At 39.4% G+C, this 22,449-nt stretch overlaps 1 protein-coding gene across 1 annotated transcript in view; it reads right to left on the reverse strand.

The window, feature by feature from the left end:
- LOC121951246 (neuropilin-1a-like) overlaps positions 1 to 18,491 on the reverse strand; it is an 86,575-nt gene extending 68,084 nt beyond the window's left edge. Inside the window, exons 1-2 of the mRNA XM_042497511.1 lie at positions 17,803 to 18,491; positions 16,745 to 16,919 (exon numbers count right to left, since the gene is read on the reverse strand). Of these exons, the coding sequence (XP_042353445.1) occupies positions 16,745 to 16,919; positions 17,803 to 17,893 (266 nt within the window). The 5' untranslated portion in view covers positions 17,894 to 18,491. The remainder of the gene's footprint in view (positions 1 to 16,744; positions 16,920 to 17,802) is intronic.
- Between the last annotated feature and the right edge of the window lie 3,958 nt (positions 18,492 to 22,449).

Genomic DNA, 22,449 nt, shown 5'->3' on the forward strand with positions numbered 1-22,449 from the left:
GACGGAGGAGGGGAATTTTCACACAGCCCTGCATTCCTTACCCCCTCCTTCCCAAACTACTGGAGCACCGAGCTACTCCCTCACCCTGCTCCGCTCATACACTCCGGCTCATTAACACGCTCGTGGTGTTGTGTTGTGTTGCGTTTCCCCCGCGGCTAACTTCTTAACACACATCTGGAAGGTATCGTGGGAGCATTTATGGGGCGAAGTTTTGAACTGTTGTTACATTCACCTCCTGCAAAGCAAAAGCTAAAGCTGGGAATGACTCAGTGTTTCTGCAGAGCGGCGTCACACCTCTCTCCCTCTCTGTCGTTCATTTATTCCATCCACGGCTATGGATCTGTCTGCGCAAACACTGTCTGCTCTCCAACTTCCTCTCCAGACATTAAAAGATTCTTCCAAAAACTTGCACTTCTCTGTAAACCATGTGGCTTTGAAAGAAACATTCCACTTTGGATACACCCAAATCACATTTCCAGGAGTTAAAGTTTGATCAAGTACTGCAATAAACTTTTTGGAATGCCCTCTTTTCCTCAAACAGGCCTCATCAACTACCTTGTGTAGTTATTTCCTTCATTACCCTGAATGGCTTTCAACAACCTTAGGAAAAGGTGTTAACTGGTAGCAGTCAGCTGCTGACAGAATAAGTGATTGTGCCAACAGAGCGTGTGCTGTTCCATTTCAGAAAAAGGGAGACATGCCCCTTTTTCAACATGCAACAAGTCATCTCAATCTTAAAAAAATCTTTTTTTTGCTTGATTCTAAGTTTCTGCCTGATACTGAAACCTGTTCAGGTTTACTATTGATACATAAAGACTGTGTTGCACCATAAAAGATTAATTAATTAAAAATTTTGTTCAAATTTGAGTTTAGCAAAACTTGGATAAGAGTGAGTAAATCCAGGTTTAATATTAAGCACAATTAAAAACTAATCTCCATTTAGTAAATCCAAGTTGTTTGATGAACACCCAAATTAAATGGAGTTGAATCAACATGGAGATGCATGTTTATCAAAACGATAATAAATAGGCTAAATAAATAAATGTGCGTGCTGTCAGGACCCTATAAATAGCCTGAGCTAGGTTGTTTGCTAACTCCTAGCCAGCTGGAATGTGGAGACTCATGCACACCGTCAATAAACAGGCGTGTAGGACGAAAATGTTCACAGGTAAAAGAGTAGAATACCTGCACATTGTCCTATTACTTTAAATAAGCTTTATTTAAATACACAATGTTGGTTTCCTTAGACCTTCATCAGGTTGGCTAAATAGCTAGCTCTTCTTTTGAGCTAAAACACTGGCCAAATAATGGAGCAATGTGGCAGATTAATAGCAGATATAAAGGGGACAAAAGCACCTGAAAAAATGAGATGCTTGGCAGCAACTGGCATACATTGTTAACAGAAAAAGACAGACAAATTTGGCAGCATCATAAAACTCAATTGAATTAAGTCTGTCCCTTAACTTTATTTTATTTAATCCATCTCAAGCTGGTGAGCGTTTTATAAGTTTAACCTCCTCATGAATAAGTTATAGATTTAATCAGGTTTAAAAAAATCAAAGTTTTAAAAGGCATTAGTGCTCAAAAAAACAATAATATGACATTCTCAGTCAGTGCTGGAGGACCACTATGTGTTAAAGGTTAAAGGTTGGCGTATTTTAGGGTCAAAACAGAACTGAGTTGATCCAGAATATATAACTTACCCTACTGAGGGCTTAGCCTCATAGTTTATAAAAACAATAGCCTTGCCTGGATGCATGTTGTTCTTAGATTTATCCCTAAAACAAGTACACACCAGCACTTTTTTTATTCACACAGAACAACATACAATAAATTAATTTCCCGGAGACATATGGTATTTTCACCACAACCACTGAGCCTACATGTCTAACCCCATCGCTAACCATAAAAAACTAAAAACTACAATCTTAACCCTAAAATTACCTTATTGGGCACATTTTTTTGTCTCCAATGGGAGGTACCTCCCAAAAAACGTGACTATGTGAGCAGATTTATGTCCCCACAACATGAGTAATACAAGTCCACTCAAAACACAACGCATTGTAGAAGCTGTAGGCAACAATGTTCTGATTTTGTAATACACAAGTGGTTTCTGTGTTCAGTCTGACCAGTCGTTCTGTGCTCTGCTGGAAGGCTACAGATGGCACATGTGTGTGCGTGTGTGTGTGTGCGAGCAGAAAACACACTACGACACCACCTGCCATCGCACACACTCACGCACACCAGTCCATCCCTCCCCGTTTCTCACCTCCTCCGTGTTAACCAAAAAATCGAAATCATCTCCCTCTCACTATCTTATTCACTCACTCACTCACTCTCACACACACACACACACACAGCTAGTCATCTCCCCACATATAATGCTCTTAGTCAGTTTCCTGCTCACACAAGCACACAAATATTTTTATAACTACTCACATGTATTCATAATAAATCAAGTGACTTACTTCTTTGCTTGTGAGGGACTACTTTTCCAACAGTATTAAGACCCACCACATGCCCCTTTTTGTTTTCTATGGGATGCAACTGAACTTATTCTCAAAGCGATATGGGATAAGCAGTGAAGGATTAAGCTCAGACACAAAAAAAGGAAATGGGCAAATGCTGTGGATGAAGGTCAAATTTACCTGAAGTTCTGTAGATTTACTAAAAGACTTTCTTCTTTTATATGATGCTTGCCTCAAAGATTACAGGTACAAAACAAATACAAAGTGCTACTTGGGTGTTGTTCGGTAGAAAGAAAAAAGTTGAAACTGTTCCCAACAAAGTCTGTGGATTATCTTGCGTAACCAGGTCATGATTTCTGGAAAGAGACATTGCTGTTGAGTTTTTCAATGTGCAGTCTAGTTCCATTGTATGAGAGAGAAGGAAGCCAATATCTCCAACACTCAACTACTCACACCAAAACAATCTAGATTGATAAATGGTGCTACAGGTGAGAGATCTGTACTTGTGATTTGGGGTGAACTGTCCTTTAAGTGAACCTTTAAGTGCTGTTAGTTTCTACACTAAAAGCAAAAAAACTTTATTCATGTTTTAGTTGCTACAAGTGGATTTTGTATTGCATGAGCAAATACTGCAGAAAAACAAATTAAAAACATTAAAGCAAACATTTCACTGACACGTTAAGTATCAACATTTGTAACTTTCCATTTACAGATGTAATTTTAACATTTTATCATTATACTGATCAAAAATGTCGTCCAAGCGTCATTAAATTTCCATTTAATCGTCATGTTAAGCAAGAAGCCAGAAACTGTGCCCTAAATTTTACACTCCCGGCGGATTTTCACCATAACCCAGTTCTTACCCTGACCTTAACCTAACCTTAACCCTAACCATAGACCAGCCCTAAATAAATCCTCACTCATAATATCACAATAATGATCCTCACAAAGATATAAGTGCAAGAGGAAACACACACTGATTAATGTTTGCAGGACTACTCATTAGAGCTATGAGCTCTCATTAGATGCCATGTTCTCATAAACATTAAGTACACACATTCACTACACAGTCATACTCGAAAAATAATCAGTTTACTCATGCCACCCACCCACCCACACAAACACACTTAAATTTATGGCCACAACTGTTTATCAGAAGCAATAAACACACATTTCAAAACAAAGAAAGCATCCAAACCTTTAACGATAAAACATTTGATAAACCCAGTATCTACAGTATGATGATGAAGACTTCCAAAAAAAGGAGAAAATGTTTTCAAGCAAATCCTATTAAAACGAGGAAGATCATACAAACACAGCTGCACAGACTCCCTTCTCTGCCCAAAAAAATAAATTGGGCCAAGCAGCCAAAGTATGAATATCTTCATCCTTCACCTCGGCCGTGCAGATACAAAGCCACGGCTGCACAATCCTGCTGGGAAATTAAAAAGGAGACGAGGAGGAGGTGGAATTTGTTCTCATTTAGGAAGCCTTAATCTGACAGAGGAGGGAAGGAGAACACCATTTTTCCCCCGTCTTTCTTAGACAGACTGTTTAGGGACCCTGAAGGATGAAATGAGATTTGGTTAGAAACTCAGTGGGGTTTAATGTGGAAAAGTTGAGAAGAATGAAAGTCAAAGTCAACATTTTGGGGGAGTAAAGAAGTTTCTTTGAGGGTCAAAGTGTTGAAGCTCTGTGTGTGAGCTTTGGGATATAAAATTGTCACTGTGACGTCTTATTTTTGCACAGAGAATGAGTAAAAGCTGAATCTGCTAAATAAAATGTGTTACTACATCCGGAGTCTGGGTAACTCTAGACTTAAACACACACAGAAGGGCGTTTCTGAGTCTGAATTTAGAGAAAGGCCAAACGTCTCCATCTGTACCTGAGAGATTTGAGAGGAAAAAGACCCTTTGTCAGGCGACACTCAATCCACACCTCGGTAAAGTGAGTTAGGGGCAAAGCAATAAACACTGTGTCACTTCCACTGCACTTTGACATGCGTTAGCCTTCGACAAGTTCATCTGCATTCACAAAGAGGCCCGTCTGGCTGTACATTCACCTCTCTTGTTCCACAAAACATGTGACATTAATTAGCTGGCTCTATTCAAGCACACATATAGAAAGCCCAGCGGGGAATGCGTCGTTTTAGCAGTGACAGAGTCTTTTTGACAGACAGACAGGGAGGCAGACAGAAAGATAAAGAGCAAACAGTAAAATGTTGTGAAATCGCCTTCATTTCTTGAGAATGATGTTATTAAGCAGAAACGCCTGCTGGTGTTGCGACTTAACGAGTTGCATTTGAGAAATAAACTGAGTTAAAAGGGGATAAGCACATTTGCCAAATTAGCTTTTCAGTCATGGAAACACACAAACACCAAAATGACTCTTCTGTTCTGTGTGGATCACTGATTTTGGAGCTCCGGGCTAACACTTTAGCATCATTAACGATAGAAGGGAGACGCTAACAACTAGATATTGTGGCAGCATCTGAAACATATTTCAATGTCATGTTAAAGTTGTAATCAAACATTAAACAAAGATAACCCTCGTTTTCGTCAAACTAACCTGGAATGACGGTGGCTAATACTGACTGGGGCTAAGTACTGTAGCACAGTGAAAGAATGTATTATTAACATGAAACAGAGTTCAAAAAGACTACAAACATATATGTTTGTTACATGCATAGAGTCTTTTTTTCTTAAGTCTTTTTCTCCCTTAAGTTTAGGCAACTAAAGCATGTTTGTTACTCAGCTGTGCATACTAATACACTAAGTTGTTATTAAAATGGCTCAGTTTACATTTGGTATCACATGGGACACAAACAAAAGCTCATGGGTGAAAGTCTGGAGTGTAATTTCTTATAATTAAGACCTTCACTCTTCAAAGGCGATTGCTTCTTGCTGTTATTAATCTCTTATGTTGGACTTTCCCTTTTGCAACATGTTACTATTGCTACTTAGATAAACACCACTACTACTACTACTACTACTACTACTACTACTACTACTACTACTGGTTAAAGGACACTTGTATAGATCACTTATCTTAATCTGCACTGTTCTAAAGGGTTGGCAAATAATACCAGAACAAATGATGATCTAGTAGCAGCACACTAATGATTATTCCCTCAATACTTGACCAACACACCCATTTCCCGCGTTTCCTCCAGTCAGCAGTCTGATCCAAAATAACTCCGAGCTCATGACACAGATTTGGGTCATCAGACTGAATACGTTCATGTCTGTTGAGTCCATGCATGTATTTGTTTCATTTTTGTTGTGCATGCAGATCTGCGTGTGTGCCTCCCACACATTTCAATCTGTTTATCTTCCGCCCACGAGATATGTGTGTGTGCGTGTATCTTCTACCTACATGTCTCAATGGGAGGTCATCCTGGGGCGTTTTTACCCAGACAGATACAACACATTCCTCCACAAGCAGAGAAAGAAAAAGACTTTATTGTCCATGCTACTAGTGAACAGCCATTTTAGCTCCAATGGGGGGCGAGTTCCCCGTTACGCATATTTAAAAAGGACAAAGCCTCCCAGGCTGCTCGTCTTCCGAGGGGAAAGTCAAAACACAGCTTGGTCCACTGACTGACCTCTGACCCTCGTATCCCGGCGGTGACCTGTCTCAAGCGTGACATTGAGTTTTAATGGGCGTTTAAAGTCAGATTGGCTAATTAGATGAATGAAGTCACAGTCATTTATATTTGGTGGATTACTCGAATTTTTATGGTGTCTTGTGACTTTTGGGACTCTCAGAAACATGTGGGTTGCATTTCCCAGAGAAAGAAGTAGGCCAAGGCTTTTTTGTCTATCTATCTATCTATCTATCTATCTATCTATCTATCTATCTATCTATCGATCGATCTATCTATCTATTGATCTATCCATCCATCTAAACTATTTTTTCCTCAGCAGCAGTTTGTGACCCGCAGAGTGGATAACTGATCTGTAAATCCATTCAGAGCTGATCAGAACAAATCCATGAATGAGAGGAGAATATCCATCCATCCATCCATCCATCCATCCATCCATCCATCCATCCATCCATCCATCCATCCACAGTAAAAACTGTAGGCAAAGTTGTGACAAACATCTTGAATCCCTATAAAACAGTGAGTTTAGAGATTTATCTCAGTCATGTTAAAGTTCATGTGAGGCCATTTTCACACTTCAGCCTATTGGACAGGTTTTCCTGGACCTGAAGCTGTTTTCCCTCAGAGCCTCGCTGAGGTGTGAAAGCTGATGTAGCTCAGGAAAAAACAGTCTGAAGCAGATTCCCTTGGAGCCCAAACCAAACGTGAAAGCCAAGTGCTTCACAAACTTGAAGTTGAACAACATCATTGGTGTCATGTTACTGTCATTTTTGGCAATGGGTACATAAGAGTACAGACAGTCTAAAAATGTTTTATCCCAAGAACAAGCTTCACACTGAAAATACACATCTGGTGAATGCCTGCATTGTTATGAATTTCTCCTCTGAAGTTGCTGCGGTGTTAAGACACGCCAGGCACCAAGGCGTTACGAATTTTCCTCCCTTTCATGTGGGATCAGGACCCTGTGCTTACCAAAAAATGTGCATTTTTCAGGAATGTGAAGATGGTGTACAGTGTTGTGATCGACATTTCTGAAGGATTCTTCTGCATGAAAAAAAAAGGACAGTGCGGATCAAGACTGAGCCTGAGAACTCCTTAAGACTTGAAGACTTAAAAGTAGCCATGTCCAACCATCATCACATTAAATGCCTGTGCCGCTGGATAAATACACCAAACGTATTCAACCAACCAATCCAACAATCCATCCGTTCACTCATCTCTCTCATTTCCATGCCTACTGTACATCCCATGCTCGCAGTGGATTTAAATATGTTGAGCTTTAATACGAGATAACGGCAGAAAACTGTTCAAAACAAGCTTTATCGTCACTGTAAAATCCAACTGTTTACTCTGATGCCCCCCTGTTGTGCATAAGAGTGTGTACATTGCTTTTGGGACATCTGGAGTGTATCAGTGAGTGCATCCTGTAAATCCTGGGATTGCAGCTGTGCGTGTGTGTGACGTTGCTAACCGGGTTTCCCCCTCTCCCCCCTCTGCCGAACTCTCTCCTCGTTAATCTGCTCGTTAAGGATCTAATCTGACATGTGTTTTCATTTGTGTGAAAGTGTGAGTGTGTGTGCACAAGTGTGTGTGTTTATGGGCGACTCACTGATGAGCAGGGAATCCACAATAGGTCTGATTACACATGCAGTATTTTGCTAGTTTTGTAGTGTGTGTGTGTGTGTGTGTGTGTGTGTGTGTGTGAGTCAGTGTACATTCTCTTTGCCTGTACATGTATAAAGTATGTTGTGTATGTATTATTCATTCTGCCTTTGACTGTGTGCATGTGTGGGCTCTGAATGTGTTAGTTGATGGTATGAACCGTTTGTGTCTAAAATTGTTTAGAAAAGCAAATCCAAACAATGTAGAGTTGCATGAAAGAAACAATAGCAGGATTCAAAGTTCACCCTTCCTTCCATTAGACAAATATTTGCTGCTGAGAGACAAGAGTCAGCTGGTGAAAGTTAGCAAATGTTTGAACTCTATTCTTACTCTGATCTATTAATGGTAAAAACCGTAGATTAAATTATTTAATAGATACTGTTCTAGTTCTGTGATAACTGAAGATGCATCATAAAATGTTTCAAATTGCTTGAATGTGTAGTTCATCCGAACAGAGGTAATAATTTTTACAGTACTTTTTAGTTTCCATCTAACGACATTGGTGGCCAGCTGGGTCAGTTTGACTACAACAGTGAATCAAAGGGATATACAAGGCTGTAAAAAAGGGATAATTTGATCAACCCAGCATAGCAAAATGTGGCATTAATTAAATCAAACTTTTAATGCTAAAATGGATTTCTATAGCTATTTCTATTTCTAAAGCTAAAAACGCAAAAGGTCGTTGACTGCTATCTTGAACTTGCTAACTAGTCTCATGGCCCATAGCTAATGGATGAATGTAATGACACTGTAAACAAGATTACAAAAATTTAGGTCAGGAGCAGTTAACATTTTTGGTTCAGGTTCTCTTCAACGTTAGGACGAGGCAGGCAGCTTTTCTTCAACCAAAAAGTTCTGATAAATCCACTCTACCCAACCAAACCTAACAGACAAAGTTTGTGACCTGGTGACAACAGTGCAGCATTTAGCAGCTAAAAACTAGGGCTGTACCGGACTCAGAATTATGTCAGTCATATGAATATCAGGCAATTCAGGTTTTGTTTTTTTTTTTTTACAGTTTAAATGGGGCTAAGCAGGAATTTCAGTGTGACAGCGACATTCATGTAATATAGTGAAGAAGCTAATGGCGCTAAAAACGGATAACAAATGGGTAACTACATTTCTTTTTGTTGCTGAGAATGAATGTCAAACAGACGCCAGAGACTACGTCATATTAAATTGCTGTAAGCCCTTTGTCGCGCTCTGTACCTTCCCGCTCTCTCTCTCTCCACCCCTCTCTTTCCTCTTTATTTTCCAGTTCTTTTTTGTTCCCTCATTCCTTTAATATTTCAAGCTCTGTGTGGATCACACACAATAACCAGGAGGAATTCAACGATTAAACCAATGTCCTCTGTTTGACTACTTTAAACTCAGCAGGAGGGACTCCCAGACTGAGACCCCATTGCAACATAGGGATTGTAGTAATTTTGGAAAGCAAAGATGGCGTGATGAAAGGGAGAGATCTGTAGATCTGTGATTCTGTTCTTTCACCATTTTTAAACCCTGAGAGTGTTTTCATCTCTTCTGCAGAAATTGGTAATACCTCTAATTTTTTTAAAATAGCTGTGGAGTAAGAAACTGAACAGAGCTCAAAGGATTATTAATAGCTGTGCTTTTGTGAATATTTTCTGTATATGAAAAATTACAAATTTGTTAATACAGACACAAAAAAGGGAATTATGTTGCATAAGAAAGGACAATTGCTTATTCAGAGTACAAACAAGAAAACAAATATCCATCTGTCATTGACCTAGTTCTCATGGCTGTTTTGTTCTTCAAAGTAACAAATAGAGAGAACACATCACTGCAAAACACAGAACAAACAACCAAATTATTTTTAAAGGCTCACGCCTTAAGTTTCTTTGGAAGCGAGCCACAGGCTAACCGATCTGTGACAGCAGCACATTTAGTCTCCCATTTTGTGTGGCGGCTGTGGAACTGAAAAATACAACCATCTGGAAGGGCTGCTTTTATTTTCTTTGAATCTGGCAAAGTCAGACTAAATGCTGAGCAAAGGACCACTGCTGAAATAATGCGTCAGTGTAAAGCCACATAAAGCCTGAGATTCATCAGAATATTTGTGCTGTGGCACAAACACAAGACGAGAGCAGATCTTGTTTTGCACTTTTACAATGAGAGGACATCAGGAATGTCGTGGGAATTTAAGTTTATCTAACTGTGCATCCGTTCATTCACAAGGCCATCCTTCCATTCGATAACCCCTCCAGCTAAGGATGCACAATAACATTGGCATGTCATCTGTATCTGCAGGTAACAACTTAAAAATAAAATATCAGCATCAAACTGAATTGATCTTTTCTGCTGATACAACAGGCTGACGAGAAGACACTTTAATATGCAACTTAAAAATTGTTGAAATAGGTCTGATGTGCCCTTGTTTTGGCTATTATCAGGATTGTCTTAGGGGAGAGCAGCGTCAGAACATGTTAAAGTGGGAGGAAATTTACAGTTTTGTTTAAAAATTGTTACATCAGAATAAATATGGCATGTTTTACATGAAGTCTGGGTTAAACTAGTATTTTCCCAATGAATATGTGTATTTTGAAAATCATTGTATTTTAAATGTGCATCTTCCACCAGTGGGCAATCTTGGAAAACAGTAGGCATAATATGTTAATTCCACTACAGGAGAGACTTGATGGTAAAACCTGCATGTATCGGCATGTGCAATCAGCCAAGAAAATATTGGCATATCGGATAGTGGCAAAATCCAGTATTGTGCATCCCTACCTCTAGCCAACTGATGATTCATACATCTGTCCTACAATTCTATCACTCAGCAATACATCCATTCCTTCATCTGATCACCCATCGATCTCTTTGTGTTAGCCCTTTGTTCAGCCATCATTCTACCCGTCATCCACAAATTCATCCAATCATCCATCCATTATCATCCAGCAATCCTTCCAGCCATCTCTTGATTCATTTTTCTGTCCCACCATAGGTCTATCCATCATCTTGCAATCCATCCATCATCTATCTTGGGGTTCATCCATTCATTATCCATCATCCTTCAATCTATCATCTAAATGTCCAGCAATCAATACGTCCATTCACCCCCAAATCCTTCCATCCAAATTAATTTCATCCATCCATCCATCCATCCATCAATCTGTTGATTCATTCATCTGTCCTGCCACTCTTCCATATCATCCAACAATAAGTCCTTCCTTCCATCCATCGACCCGTCTTTACATTCATCCATCCATTTGCAGATCCATCCATCTACAGCAGCCTGTCATCCCTCCATCTATCCATCCAATATGCAATCAATTCATTGATCTATCCACCAGTCCATCTATTGACACTCCCATCCATCCATTATCGTCAAAGTATGCATCCATCCATGTTTTTACCACAACTTAACTGAAATGCTGTGTATTTCAAATAATTCAAGAATGCTTGGTTTTTTCATGATCAGCCAAGTAAGACATGCAGTGTTTGAAAAACAAAATCCACACTGACTTTGTAAACAACACAGCCCCCACACGTACACACTTAGACCCACGCAAGTGCCTTCGAAGTACAGTATGTGTTTCCATTCATGTGACAACTCCAGGCTGTCGGATGTCGGTCCTGTGACTGTGACTCTGCTTGAGGACACTTTTTCCCCCTGATTAATTGTGGACTTAACTAATCAGGACATATACTAAGGAACAAATGGTCTTTCTATTACACTGAAATTCAAAGTCTTCCTCTTTGAGAGTCAGGTTTCAGCATAAAATGTGCTTTTGGGAGGAGAGGGCTTTAAGACAAAATTCACTCTCACACATGACTTAGTATCATGGGATGGCCAAGACATTGCAGTTATTCAGTCAAGGAGCGATGTAATGTCTTTGCTGTATCTACTTTTATATCATAGGTGTTCAGATGGATTGAGATTTGTTGACTGTAAAGGTCAAAGTGTATTTTTCACATTATTTCATACTCATCAAAACATTCTATAACCCTTCGGACCGCGTATGAACCCACAAGCCCAAAATGCAACATCAAAAGCTGGTGCGTACATACTATAAGTGACAGGAAGTTAGGCTGTTATGTGTGTGTTGTGTGTGTGTGTGTGTGTTGTATGTGTGAGGTGAAGACTGTGCCAGTACAGCCTCATGTAGGAGGAAACAGTTCAGCCAACTCTTAAAAAGATGTCCCAAATTATCTCACCACCGACGCATGTTCCTTACCCATGCCTCTGCTCTATTTTACCGCGCTCCGCAGGGATTCACTTTGTCGGCCACGCTATTTCAGACGTGGACGTGAGACAAGACTTGTTCTGGTGCCGCTCCAGATTGGCTACGGAGGCAGAGCCGATGGATCTTGGTGTGTCTGAACAAAAGTGTTACTGGTTCTTGTCTAAACCAACGTCTGTTCACTGAGCGCAGATTGTGTCACTTGAGAGTTTGTGGAAGTAAAAGGTTGTCGTTGGATTTATCACCCAGACTGTCTGTTTTACAGAAGCTTCTGAAGGCCTTGTGAACCACAAATTAATCCATTTAACCTCCAAGTTGACCCTGAAAGATACTACTGTGTATTTTATTGGGGGAACTTCATTTTTTTGTGTTACTTCTCTCATGACATAAAGCTACACTCCCTCTTTGACATATTGTTTTTCAGTGAAATTTTTCATTGTTTCCAAACTGGTGGATCCTCTAATTTTAGTACAAAAGTTTCCTCCTTCATAGTCACACAAGCAAGAAACATTTCCCGTCTGCAAAAATATGTATTTTTAAAATGCTGTAATTAGGGATCATAATTACAAACCCCTGGTCATGAGGGAGCACAGGGCAGATATTTTGTCACACAGATGTCAGAAACATAGTCTGTGTTTGGTTGTGGACGCCACTGCTATTGCTTCTTTGTTTGGCTGGTTAAGTGCAGACATGTTTCACAGCACGGGAACATGTTAGTTCCATTTTGGTCCAGTAATTTAATTATGGAACTGGGAGAAATGGGCAAGCGGCGACAGGCTATCTGATGAAGGAGGAGGGGGGGAGTGTCATTCCAACAATAAATTTAAAACAGGAGAATATATTTCAATTAAAGATGTAGGATAGTAGAGTGCTATTAAAATGATCCTGTTAACTAAAGGCCTCTGGCTTGATTTCCCTAAAGACACTGAACCCAAACAAGCTCAGTCACTATGAGGGTTACTGCATAAGAGCAGCAAAGCAAAATACACATTTATATCATGTTATATTAATATTTATCTAAAGATGACACAATTAGCCAGGCATTTAGCAGGCAGGGGATGGATAAATATACCAAACATTTGCTGGTTTCAGTTTTTAAAAATGGGGATTTGCTGCTTTTAAACTGTTGGTTGGTGAAAAAAACAAGCCACCCTTTTTTAAGATGATGCCTTGTGCTCTTGAAAATTGCGCTGGGCCTTTTTCACTATTTTCTGACATTTCATTGTTTTAAGATTTTATTAAAATAAATGCAAAATGTAACTATAGTGAAAACAATCGCAAATTAACCTTAAGTATTTCTTGCTGTTGTTGATTAGATGTTTAATTTTAGTATGTGAGCTTTACTTAAACTTTCGGAGGCACACACTTTACTAAAGACTGCAAACCATTTTTTTTAAAAAAAAGTATTGATTAATTTGCTGATTTTTGCTGATGCAACAATCAGCAAACAATAGTTTGGCTTGCATCAAAGGAAATGTCAGAAAGTGGTTAAAAATGCCATTCAAAATTTTACAAAGTGTCATTTTATAAAGTCCAACAGCTCAGAACCCAAAGATGTTCAGTTTACAATAACATGAAACAGAGAAACCCAGATAAACCACATGCTCAAGTAGGACTGCAACTAATGGTTATTTTTGTTGCCAATTAATCTATTGGTTATTTTCTGGGTTAATCGCTTATTAATCGTCTGTAAAATCTCAGAAAATGATATAAAGAACCAATTGGTGTTTTCCAAGGCCCAAGAAGACATCATCAAATGTCTTGTTTTGTCCACAACACAAAGACATTCAGTTTACTGTCAGCGGAGTGAAGAAACCAGAAAAAATAAAAATCACTGGTCCATAGCTGGAGTCAGAGAATTTGGACTTTAAAAAACAATAATTGGTTAACAAACTAGTTGGTGATTTATTTAATACTTAACAACATGATTAACCAATTTATTGTTGCAGCTCTATCCCTGAGAAGCTTGAATCAAGAATTTTGGACACTGTGGAGTAAAAAAAAAAAAAAAGACTATTTAGTTGTCAGACTAGTTGAAGATTAATTTTCTTGTAACTGCCTAATCAATAAATTGACAAGTAGTTTCAGCTCTACTATAGATTTACATTTTATCACTTCTGCCAGAGGAAATATTAGAGGTCAAGAGTCAGAACTGGAACTGATAGGGATTCAGGGCCTTCAGTGTGTCTCCTAATTGAAAGCTGGTCTTCTGGCAGAGATTAATGCACAACCCTTAAAACTTCAAATCTGCGGTAAAACGTTACATTCTGTTGCTGTTTCTAATCATGTCCTCACTGACCAGAGTATCACATTCTGGAGCTGACGCTGAGCCTGGTGACATCAAACACTGAAATGAAACTCTTAAATATCATCCAAAGAAACATTTAAGTGGGACTGTGGTCTCGCCAAAGGCTTAAGGCCCCCCTCCCTCAATGGGCATATTTCGAACACTTGACTTGTTCCCAAAAACAACACTGCTCCTGCCAAGTCAGAGAGCTATGAGCTGCACCCTATCATCATCCAACATAAACTCACACAACAAATAATGAAACCAATTCAAGCAAAACGGAGCCCCCCTAAGAAAACAGCCAAATGACATGTTGAGGTGGCTGCAGGGTGGCCGGGCTGTTGAATGGTCACAAGTTTGAATCCTGTGGCAGTGGAGGCATGTCAATCTTAATGTGGAAATGCGTCTCTTGACTGCACATTAACTAAGAAGTGGAATTAGGTGTGTGTAGCCAGAGTCAACAGTCCATCACAAAGATAAAGGGTTCATGGGCAACGAGCCTTTTTAGATGCATATAGAGATCAATTTGCACATCCTAAGTCTTGAAAACCCTCCTGTCAGATGTAAGAAACCTATCCGTTCCCTCATTGGATTTGAACATATCACTAAAATGTTAAAGCACATGCTTAACGCTGATTAAACCGTAATATTTTACTTTACCACTGCTCTAATCCTGCACATTAACCTGCGGAAAAGTAATTTAAGCTGACAATAATACTCTGTTGGTGGTGTACAACACTGCCAACCACTTGCTAAAATTTTATTACCAAGATTTACTACATTTCATTAAGTAGTTAAACAGCATTATTACATACTTTTACTGCTCCCTGGGTTACCATACAAAATAGGGTCACTGCACAATGAGGTTTTCCTGAAGAAAGCTTTTTTCCTGAACTTATAACACAGAGAAAGGTGTGTAATCCACTGAAAAACACACAATATCCACTATCTGTCCGGAGTGGTTCTAATGTCCTTGTGGTTTATTAGTCCCTAGGTGGTGAAACATGATCCAATAGTATTGGAGGACCCCATCTGGGGGACGGCGCTGGACAGCCGGCCGTGATTTACACAGGAGCCGTTTATGGAGCTTTTAAAAAAGACAGAGGAGCCGACATAAAAACAGGCTTATTTATGGAAGAGAGCAACACATGGGCTGTTGTGTGGACGCACACAATCAAATGTGTGTCTCTGGGTCATGGAGAGGGGGTAAAGGGTGTGTGTGTGTGTGTGTGTGTGTGTGCATGGGTGCTTGTTTACAGGTCTAGTCCAGTAATGCTAAGGAAGAGTTATCAGATGTCTGCAGGAATGATTTGTGATGTATGTTTGAATGTCTGTGTAGAAAATGAATGTTGTGAAAGAGAGTTTCTGACCAAAACTACCCCTTGTCTGCCCAGTGCAGAGGCTAGTGATGGGAAACAAGACTATATTATGTTTTGCTTTCAATTCTTGTGACAATTCTTTTCTCAATCAATTTAACTTTCAGGGTTTTCCACACATTCATTTATTTGTGGCAACCTGTCACGATTCAAATATCTGCCTCCACATATGGCTTTTCTATTTTTTGGAGCTGGACTGTTCATTAGGAGTGTTGTTAGAATAAACCATTCAGTTATGCATTGCACCTGTCGGAGCGCAGAGCATACTCTGGACACAGATGGAGCAGCAGAATATTAAAAGCATTAAAGTATCAAGGGATTTTAATTTTGCCATATCAAAAACATTTACATCATATATTCGTGCAAAAAAAAATTGTTGCATAGAAATTCACCAGATGCAGGAAATTAAGTGAATGACGCTCAAAATGGTCTTGTGGAGAAGCCACAAATCGAAACCGAAGAATGACAACAAACACTTATTCAGTTATAAAAAACTGTTGCAAATTCATTTTCTGGTGATCAATTACGCAACAGACTGTAGCAAAAAATACAAGGTGAATGAACAGGGATAGATACAGAAACCAGAACTGCAGACAAAAACATCAGCTCATCTTTTTGTCTTTTTCAACGTCCTCAAACTTTGAAAAACCTGACAGCAGCATTTCCAACAATTTGTGAAGTTAAATTAGATCCTTGACGTTTCCTTGACTATTCTTGCAAACAAAAAAGCCCCACAAACTCCATTCCTCCCCCAAATACAAACAGGTAAGCTCTGACACCAAATGAAAAGCAAACACCATTTCTCTATTCCTGCAACGAGCAAACTCCATCAATAAAAAGCTGCTGCACGCAGTTTCACTTGGTTTACTCTCTAAATTCCTGCAAAAAACCCAAGCAGAGACAAAAGCCATAAGACATCCACCCTCCTTATCAAGTATGAATTACTAAACCCATCAAACACCATTTCTTCCAAAGTAATTTCCAGTGGCTTCAGTGCCATATTTCATACCTCTAGCTCCCTGAGAGAAAATATAAAGCCTTGACCAATAGGTGGCAGAGTTCCACACTGTATCCAGGCAGGATTGAGAGAGAGAGAGAGAGAGAGAGAGAGAGAGAGAGAGAGAGAGAGAGTGAACTCTTACTTGCAGTCTCTGTCCTCCAGATCAAAATGCGGATTGAAGTTGATGAGGATCTTCTGGCCGGGCTCGGGGGCTGTTATCACCCACACGCACTGCTGGGAGGGCGGGTAGGCGCCGGGATAGCCCGGGGAGGTCAGGTAGTCCGCGGTGTGTATCTCTATATTCCCCCCGCATTTATCTGCACCGTAAAAGAAGGCAGAAAGTTAGTAAAGAGAATTTGACTTCCGTATCTTTGTCAGATGGTGACGGGTGGCACATTTTAGTTTAAAGAATTAAAGTGTATTAGGAGGTTGCTAAGACTTCCAGCTGGGGATCGCAATAAATCCAAACATCCACCAGAAGAACAAAAACATGTTGACAGAAAAGCACTGATTTCTGCGCCTGTACACATTGTGACTATAAATTCACATCATCAGGAATTATATCAGCCTCTACAAGGTGATAAACTCCCCGATAACAATGTTATAGAAAAGGTGTGGAAAAGAGTGAGGTGGGTTCCTTTGCATCCCTGCCATAGGGTCTGATTACGCACATGAAGGTGAGGTGTGCGGGCTGCTGCTTCTCCTGCAAGCAGGCAGCATAATTAAATTTAATTTTCTCAATGAATGATTTACGAAATTGCTTGGATCGAGCTTCAGTGGCAAAGCGCGCAAAAGCTCCATAATGCGTCTTTAAATGACTGAAGCGCTTCAAGAACTTCACATAAAATGCGTAATATGTCCATTATAACGAGGAAATCTTAACAATGACTTCGTGTGTATGTGTGATAACAAACTGTTAGTTTTTAGTGATTTTAAGTGACTTTGTGCATCTTTTGGTTTTGCAAAAAATCCAAAAATATTCCGTTTTAGCGGGGTATTTTGTATATTCTTTGCATCTGTTAGAGTAATTGTGGTACAAAGGGGTTTAATTGAACCCCTGCAGACGTGCTCTCACAGGAAAAGCCGAGGCATTAACAGGTGAGAGGCAACAATGGTGCAAAATGATGCAAAATTGATCAATGTTCAGCCAAGCCGCCTGTTGTCAAGCCACATGTATTCATACAAGCAGTCAACACCTACCAGTCTGAGTCAACGCAGCAACCAAGATGACTTGGGTGAAAAGGAACAATAGCAATCCACTACGCATCCTTAGATTGTACAACACAGACATGCTGTGAAAGAAAATAAATCAAACAGGAGGTGGAGGAAAAACGTCCAGGGGGGTTTACGTCCAAAAGAAAAAAAATAAGCGAGGATTGTCTCAAAGTAAGAGATCTGGTTGTTGTAGGGTCCCCAGCATCCTGCGAGCTTCAGCAGCAGATCCCTGCGTCTGTCAGGGAACAACTTGCCATCTCCTGGAAAAATAAAAAATAATCCAAAAGCAGAAAACAAGACGGTTCAAAAGGAAAAAATCCTCTCGCCAGAAGTGGCAGCTGTGCGCCCTCGATTCTTTATCAAACCTCTCACTTGTGATGCAAAACAGGATCGATACCTCCAAGTGGAAAATTTTAAAAAAGGCAAATCTGTAGTTAACCGGTATTCAGAGAAAACCAGTCGCGAGGAACATCGGAGCGCTGCTCTCCAGATCTTTTACTCCTTATTTCAGTCCAGCTCTCTCTCCGCCTCTCTCCGCTCGCAGCGACTGACTGACTGGCCGTCACAGCACAAATGTCAGCAACACGACGCGAGCCGTGAAAGTAACAGCGGAATTTCCACTCCCCAAATTCCTGCTGCTAGACGCCACTCACTGCGCGCGGATCCAGCAGCGAACCGACCGCTACAAGGGGCTGGAGCAAAACTGACACCGGTGCGCCCTCTGTGCGCTCCCGACGCATGCGAGCAAGAGAACTGCGCACGCAAACTGCCGCTGGCGTGTGAGTGTGGTGGTACAAGGTGTGGGCAGTGTCCACCAAGCAGGCGAGTCCACATCTGAGCTTTGTCAAACCGAGGAGGAAAGGATTCAAGAGAGATGCTTTCGTTTTCAGTGTGATGAAACACCGTTTTTGGTTGTCTGATGATTGAAATGCTGAGAATTGGCCAAAACATTCATGAACAAGATTATTATTGATATCTGTTTCAGCAAGTCATAGTCGTGTTTGCAAAATTTAAATAAATAACAGGGTTATATTTACCTTCTATCAATTCACCAAAGTGGGACTATTGTAGTTTGTGGAGGGATTGCTTTGGCCAGATGTTAACAGTTAACTGACAAAAGATGGAAAATACATGACTGTTGTGCCAATACATTATATAAAAACCACAAAATATATTGTGATTTGTACTGTGCATATGTTGCATTATTTTCAGCATTGCTTCACATAAATATCAAAACTCATCTTGGTGGTTCACTGTACTTGCACTGTGTCTATATAGTGATCTATTCCAAAATGAATAAAAAGTGTCCTGATACCTGACACTTCATTTATTATGTCTCAAATGAGACAAAAATGGATTTTGTCCTTTATCCATTTTTACTTAAATAAAGAATCAATATGCCTCTCTGCCATAATGATGAAGTATGATAGGAGAGCATTTGGTTATCTTTAGGATGATATTATGAACATACTGAGAGAGGCTGAAGATGGACAAAGAGGCCAGAGCTGACTGCAAAGATGAACGATCACTTGTATGATAAAGAATGATGCATAGCATTTCACAAATTAGAGTTTCATGTGCACATAACATGTATTAACAGAAGAAAAGAAGCACACACACACACACACACACACACACACACACACAGTTTTGTTTTTTTTGAATAGGTTGGTTGATTGGTGAATTAATTATCATCTTTTGATTATCATTGTTAATGTAGTTGTATTTTTGTATTATTATAATTATTTCATTTGTTTACTTATTTATTTTATTGATTACTACTATTATTATTATTAATTCTTATCACTGTTTGTTTCTTTTGTCATGTAATGTTTTGTTGTCTTGGATCCCATTAAGACTAGCTTGGCGTCAGCTAATGGGGATCCTTATAATAAACAAATAGCTTGAGGCTTTCAGCATTTCGATTGTCATGTAAAAAGAAAACTGACCAAAAATACAAAATGAAAGTTAACATTAATGACCAGAAAAAAACTTCAATAAACAAAATGCTTCACAGGCTTGTGGCAGCTTGTAAAAAACATTTCTTAGGCAAGTGAGAATGCACTGGTGGAGTTTGGACTCATGACCTCGGTTTTGCTAAAATCCTGCCTGCAGTGAACAGCACAAGGCTGTGCAGTACCTCCCAAGTGTAACTGCATGTTATTAATTAGAGCTTGCTTGTTCAGCACACCTTCCCTGGCTAAATAAAGATAAAAAAATGTGATTATCCAACACTTATAAGAGCTGCTAACGATTCACCGTGCTGTATTAATGCAGTGTCATTCATCATAACTACACGCATTAAGAAAACTGCTGTTGTGTTCTTAGTGAAAAGGAGCTGTTTAGTCTCCCTGAATGTTTCGCATCCTTGCTGAGGATCTGCTGTCTGCAGTTTAATCACTTCAGCAGTTGTTCAGATTAAGGCTGCTGTCTCAGGAGAAGATTTAAACCAGAGAATAACAATAGTGGTAAATTGTATTTCAAATTAGGCCAAATACAGGTTGATTATACTGAAACATCTTGGCAGGAATATGCACAGTGACGCTGTCCAATGAAAACCACGTATCTCCAGATTTGGTAATTTTTAATTTTGGAGATAAACTGACTGTCTAAGTGTTCCCCGATGGGCTGAGAAAACACTTAATTCTTAAAACAAACCATTTAAACACTCTAATGGGTTATCTAAAAGATCCAGACCTGTTTTTAATAACTCATGAAAATGTGATGTTTAGTAGGATATACTGTAGCTTTTATAGTACAGGGACAACAGTGGATTTCAGATTACTTTTGATATGCAAAACTTCATAAACATTAAGTTCACAGATCATAAATGATGCAAGAAGACTAGTTTGCATGACACTCAAACTGAAAACACTAAGCCTTAAGTAGCCTAATTATATAATCATCATGGTGATTTTGTCTGGGTGTGAAGGGCGAAGTGCGTTTGTGTGTTTAAGTTCAATTTTAGCAGTTGAGTTTTAGCTCTGCTTTACAGTGACAAAAGCTTTCCAGGTGCTTGCTCTGTCCTTCCTGGAAAACACTTGGAAAAATCTCCTGGAAAGTGTGTTTGTGTTACTATGACAACCAGAAATTAAGCACTGTCATGCCACCCATCTTTGCTACAATATAACTACAACTGCATGTTCGTTGCTTATTGCTGTTAGAACATGTATTTATAGATTTAACTTATGTAATCAAGAATTACCCCAATTTTATGGTGAAAAATTATGTCCAATAGACTAAAATAAAGGAAATGAACAAAGCTTACAGCACTCTTGACTCATTCTCAAGGAACCCACATTGGAAACAACTGGTATAAAAAAAGGGGCTTTTTGGTGCTTTCAGAATCCTGTTTGTGTTTACACCAGATTAAAGTCCATCTAAACAACAGAGAAGTCCAGTTAACAATATGTAAAATCCAAATCAATAACACAACTTCCCTGTTCAGGAGTATGGTCACAATAGCATGGCATTTCACAGTCCAGTCACCATAAGCATTGTACATTTCTGCAAACCACATATACATAAATGCTTTTAAAGTTAGGTGGTGTATGAGCTGACTTTGTCATCTGGAGGTGGAGGGGATGGTGGACAGCGCTGACATAGCTGCAGACAACTGTTCAAGACCAGAAACAACAAAACAGCTGTGTTTTAGCACCCTGTTGCTGTTTTTCGCCAACATTTAAGGCACGTGGGTGCTTTTTAGTGATCCGTTGCTATTTTATGAGTGCTTTTTAAGCCACAAGGCATTTTTTAGCCACCCATTGCTGTTCATTAACTAGGGACAGTGTCACAAAAAGATTTTTTTTCCCTAAGACAGTGGGTATTTTAAGCCAAAACATGATCTTTTCCTAACCATAACCATGAATGAATCAGGCCTAATGAACAGGGCCCAAAGTGCCAGTGCCCCCCATGGCTTTCACCTACAAAATGACCAAAGAGATGCAAAGAATCTGCAAAGCGACACAAACTTATACCAAAGAGACACAAACAACGCAAAGGAGGGAAAACCTTTTGCATATCTGTGCTCAGCGGCCCATTGTGTCATAATCCAACCATGACCGTAATCAACTACGTTTGTGCCTAAACATAGGCACAGTGTTCTTAAAACATAAAGTTTAAAAGTATTCACATCAAAATAACATACCTGTGTTGTCATATGCGTCGGCAGAAACATACAATGACCATTTTTTTCTCTGGTCATTGGATTAACATTTCAACAAGCCAGCAAGCATATTTAAGCATTATGAATTATGAAGAAATGCAAAACAGAAGAGGAATCAATGAAACCAGAAGCAACAGATCTATAGCAGCAGGTCTATAAAATTTTGTACCACTGGAATTTTAAACACCAAACAAGACCCTACTGAAACTACATGGAATTACTAATCCATTGACTTCTTTGTTAGTATCTCTAGGTTTGGCTATGCAAAGTCAAGGATGGTCAAATAATTGTACACTCAGATTTTGTATTAGATTTCTGCAGTTATAGATTTAAACTACACTCATGTACTTGAACATAGTCACATAAAAAGCCTTTTGTACAAAAATAAATGATTAGAAGACAAGATGTGTGTGAGAACATAAAAGTAAATAGAGAGAGTGATGAAGTGATTGACTGAGAGTGAGAGC

The sequence above is a fragment of the Plectropomus leopardus genome, chromosome 12, assembly GCF_008729295.1.
Source record: "Plectropomus leopardus isolate mb chromosome 12, YSFRI_Pleo_2.0, whole genome shotgun sequence".
Classification (NCBI taxonomy): Eukaryota; Metazoa; Chordata; class Actinopteri; order Perciformes; family Serranidae; genus Plectropomus; species Plectropomus leopardus.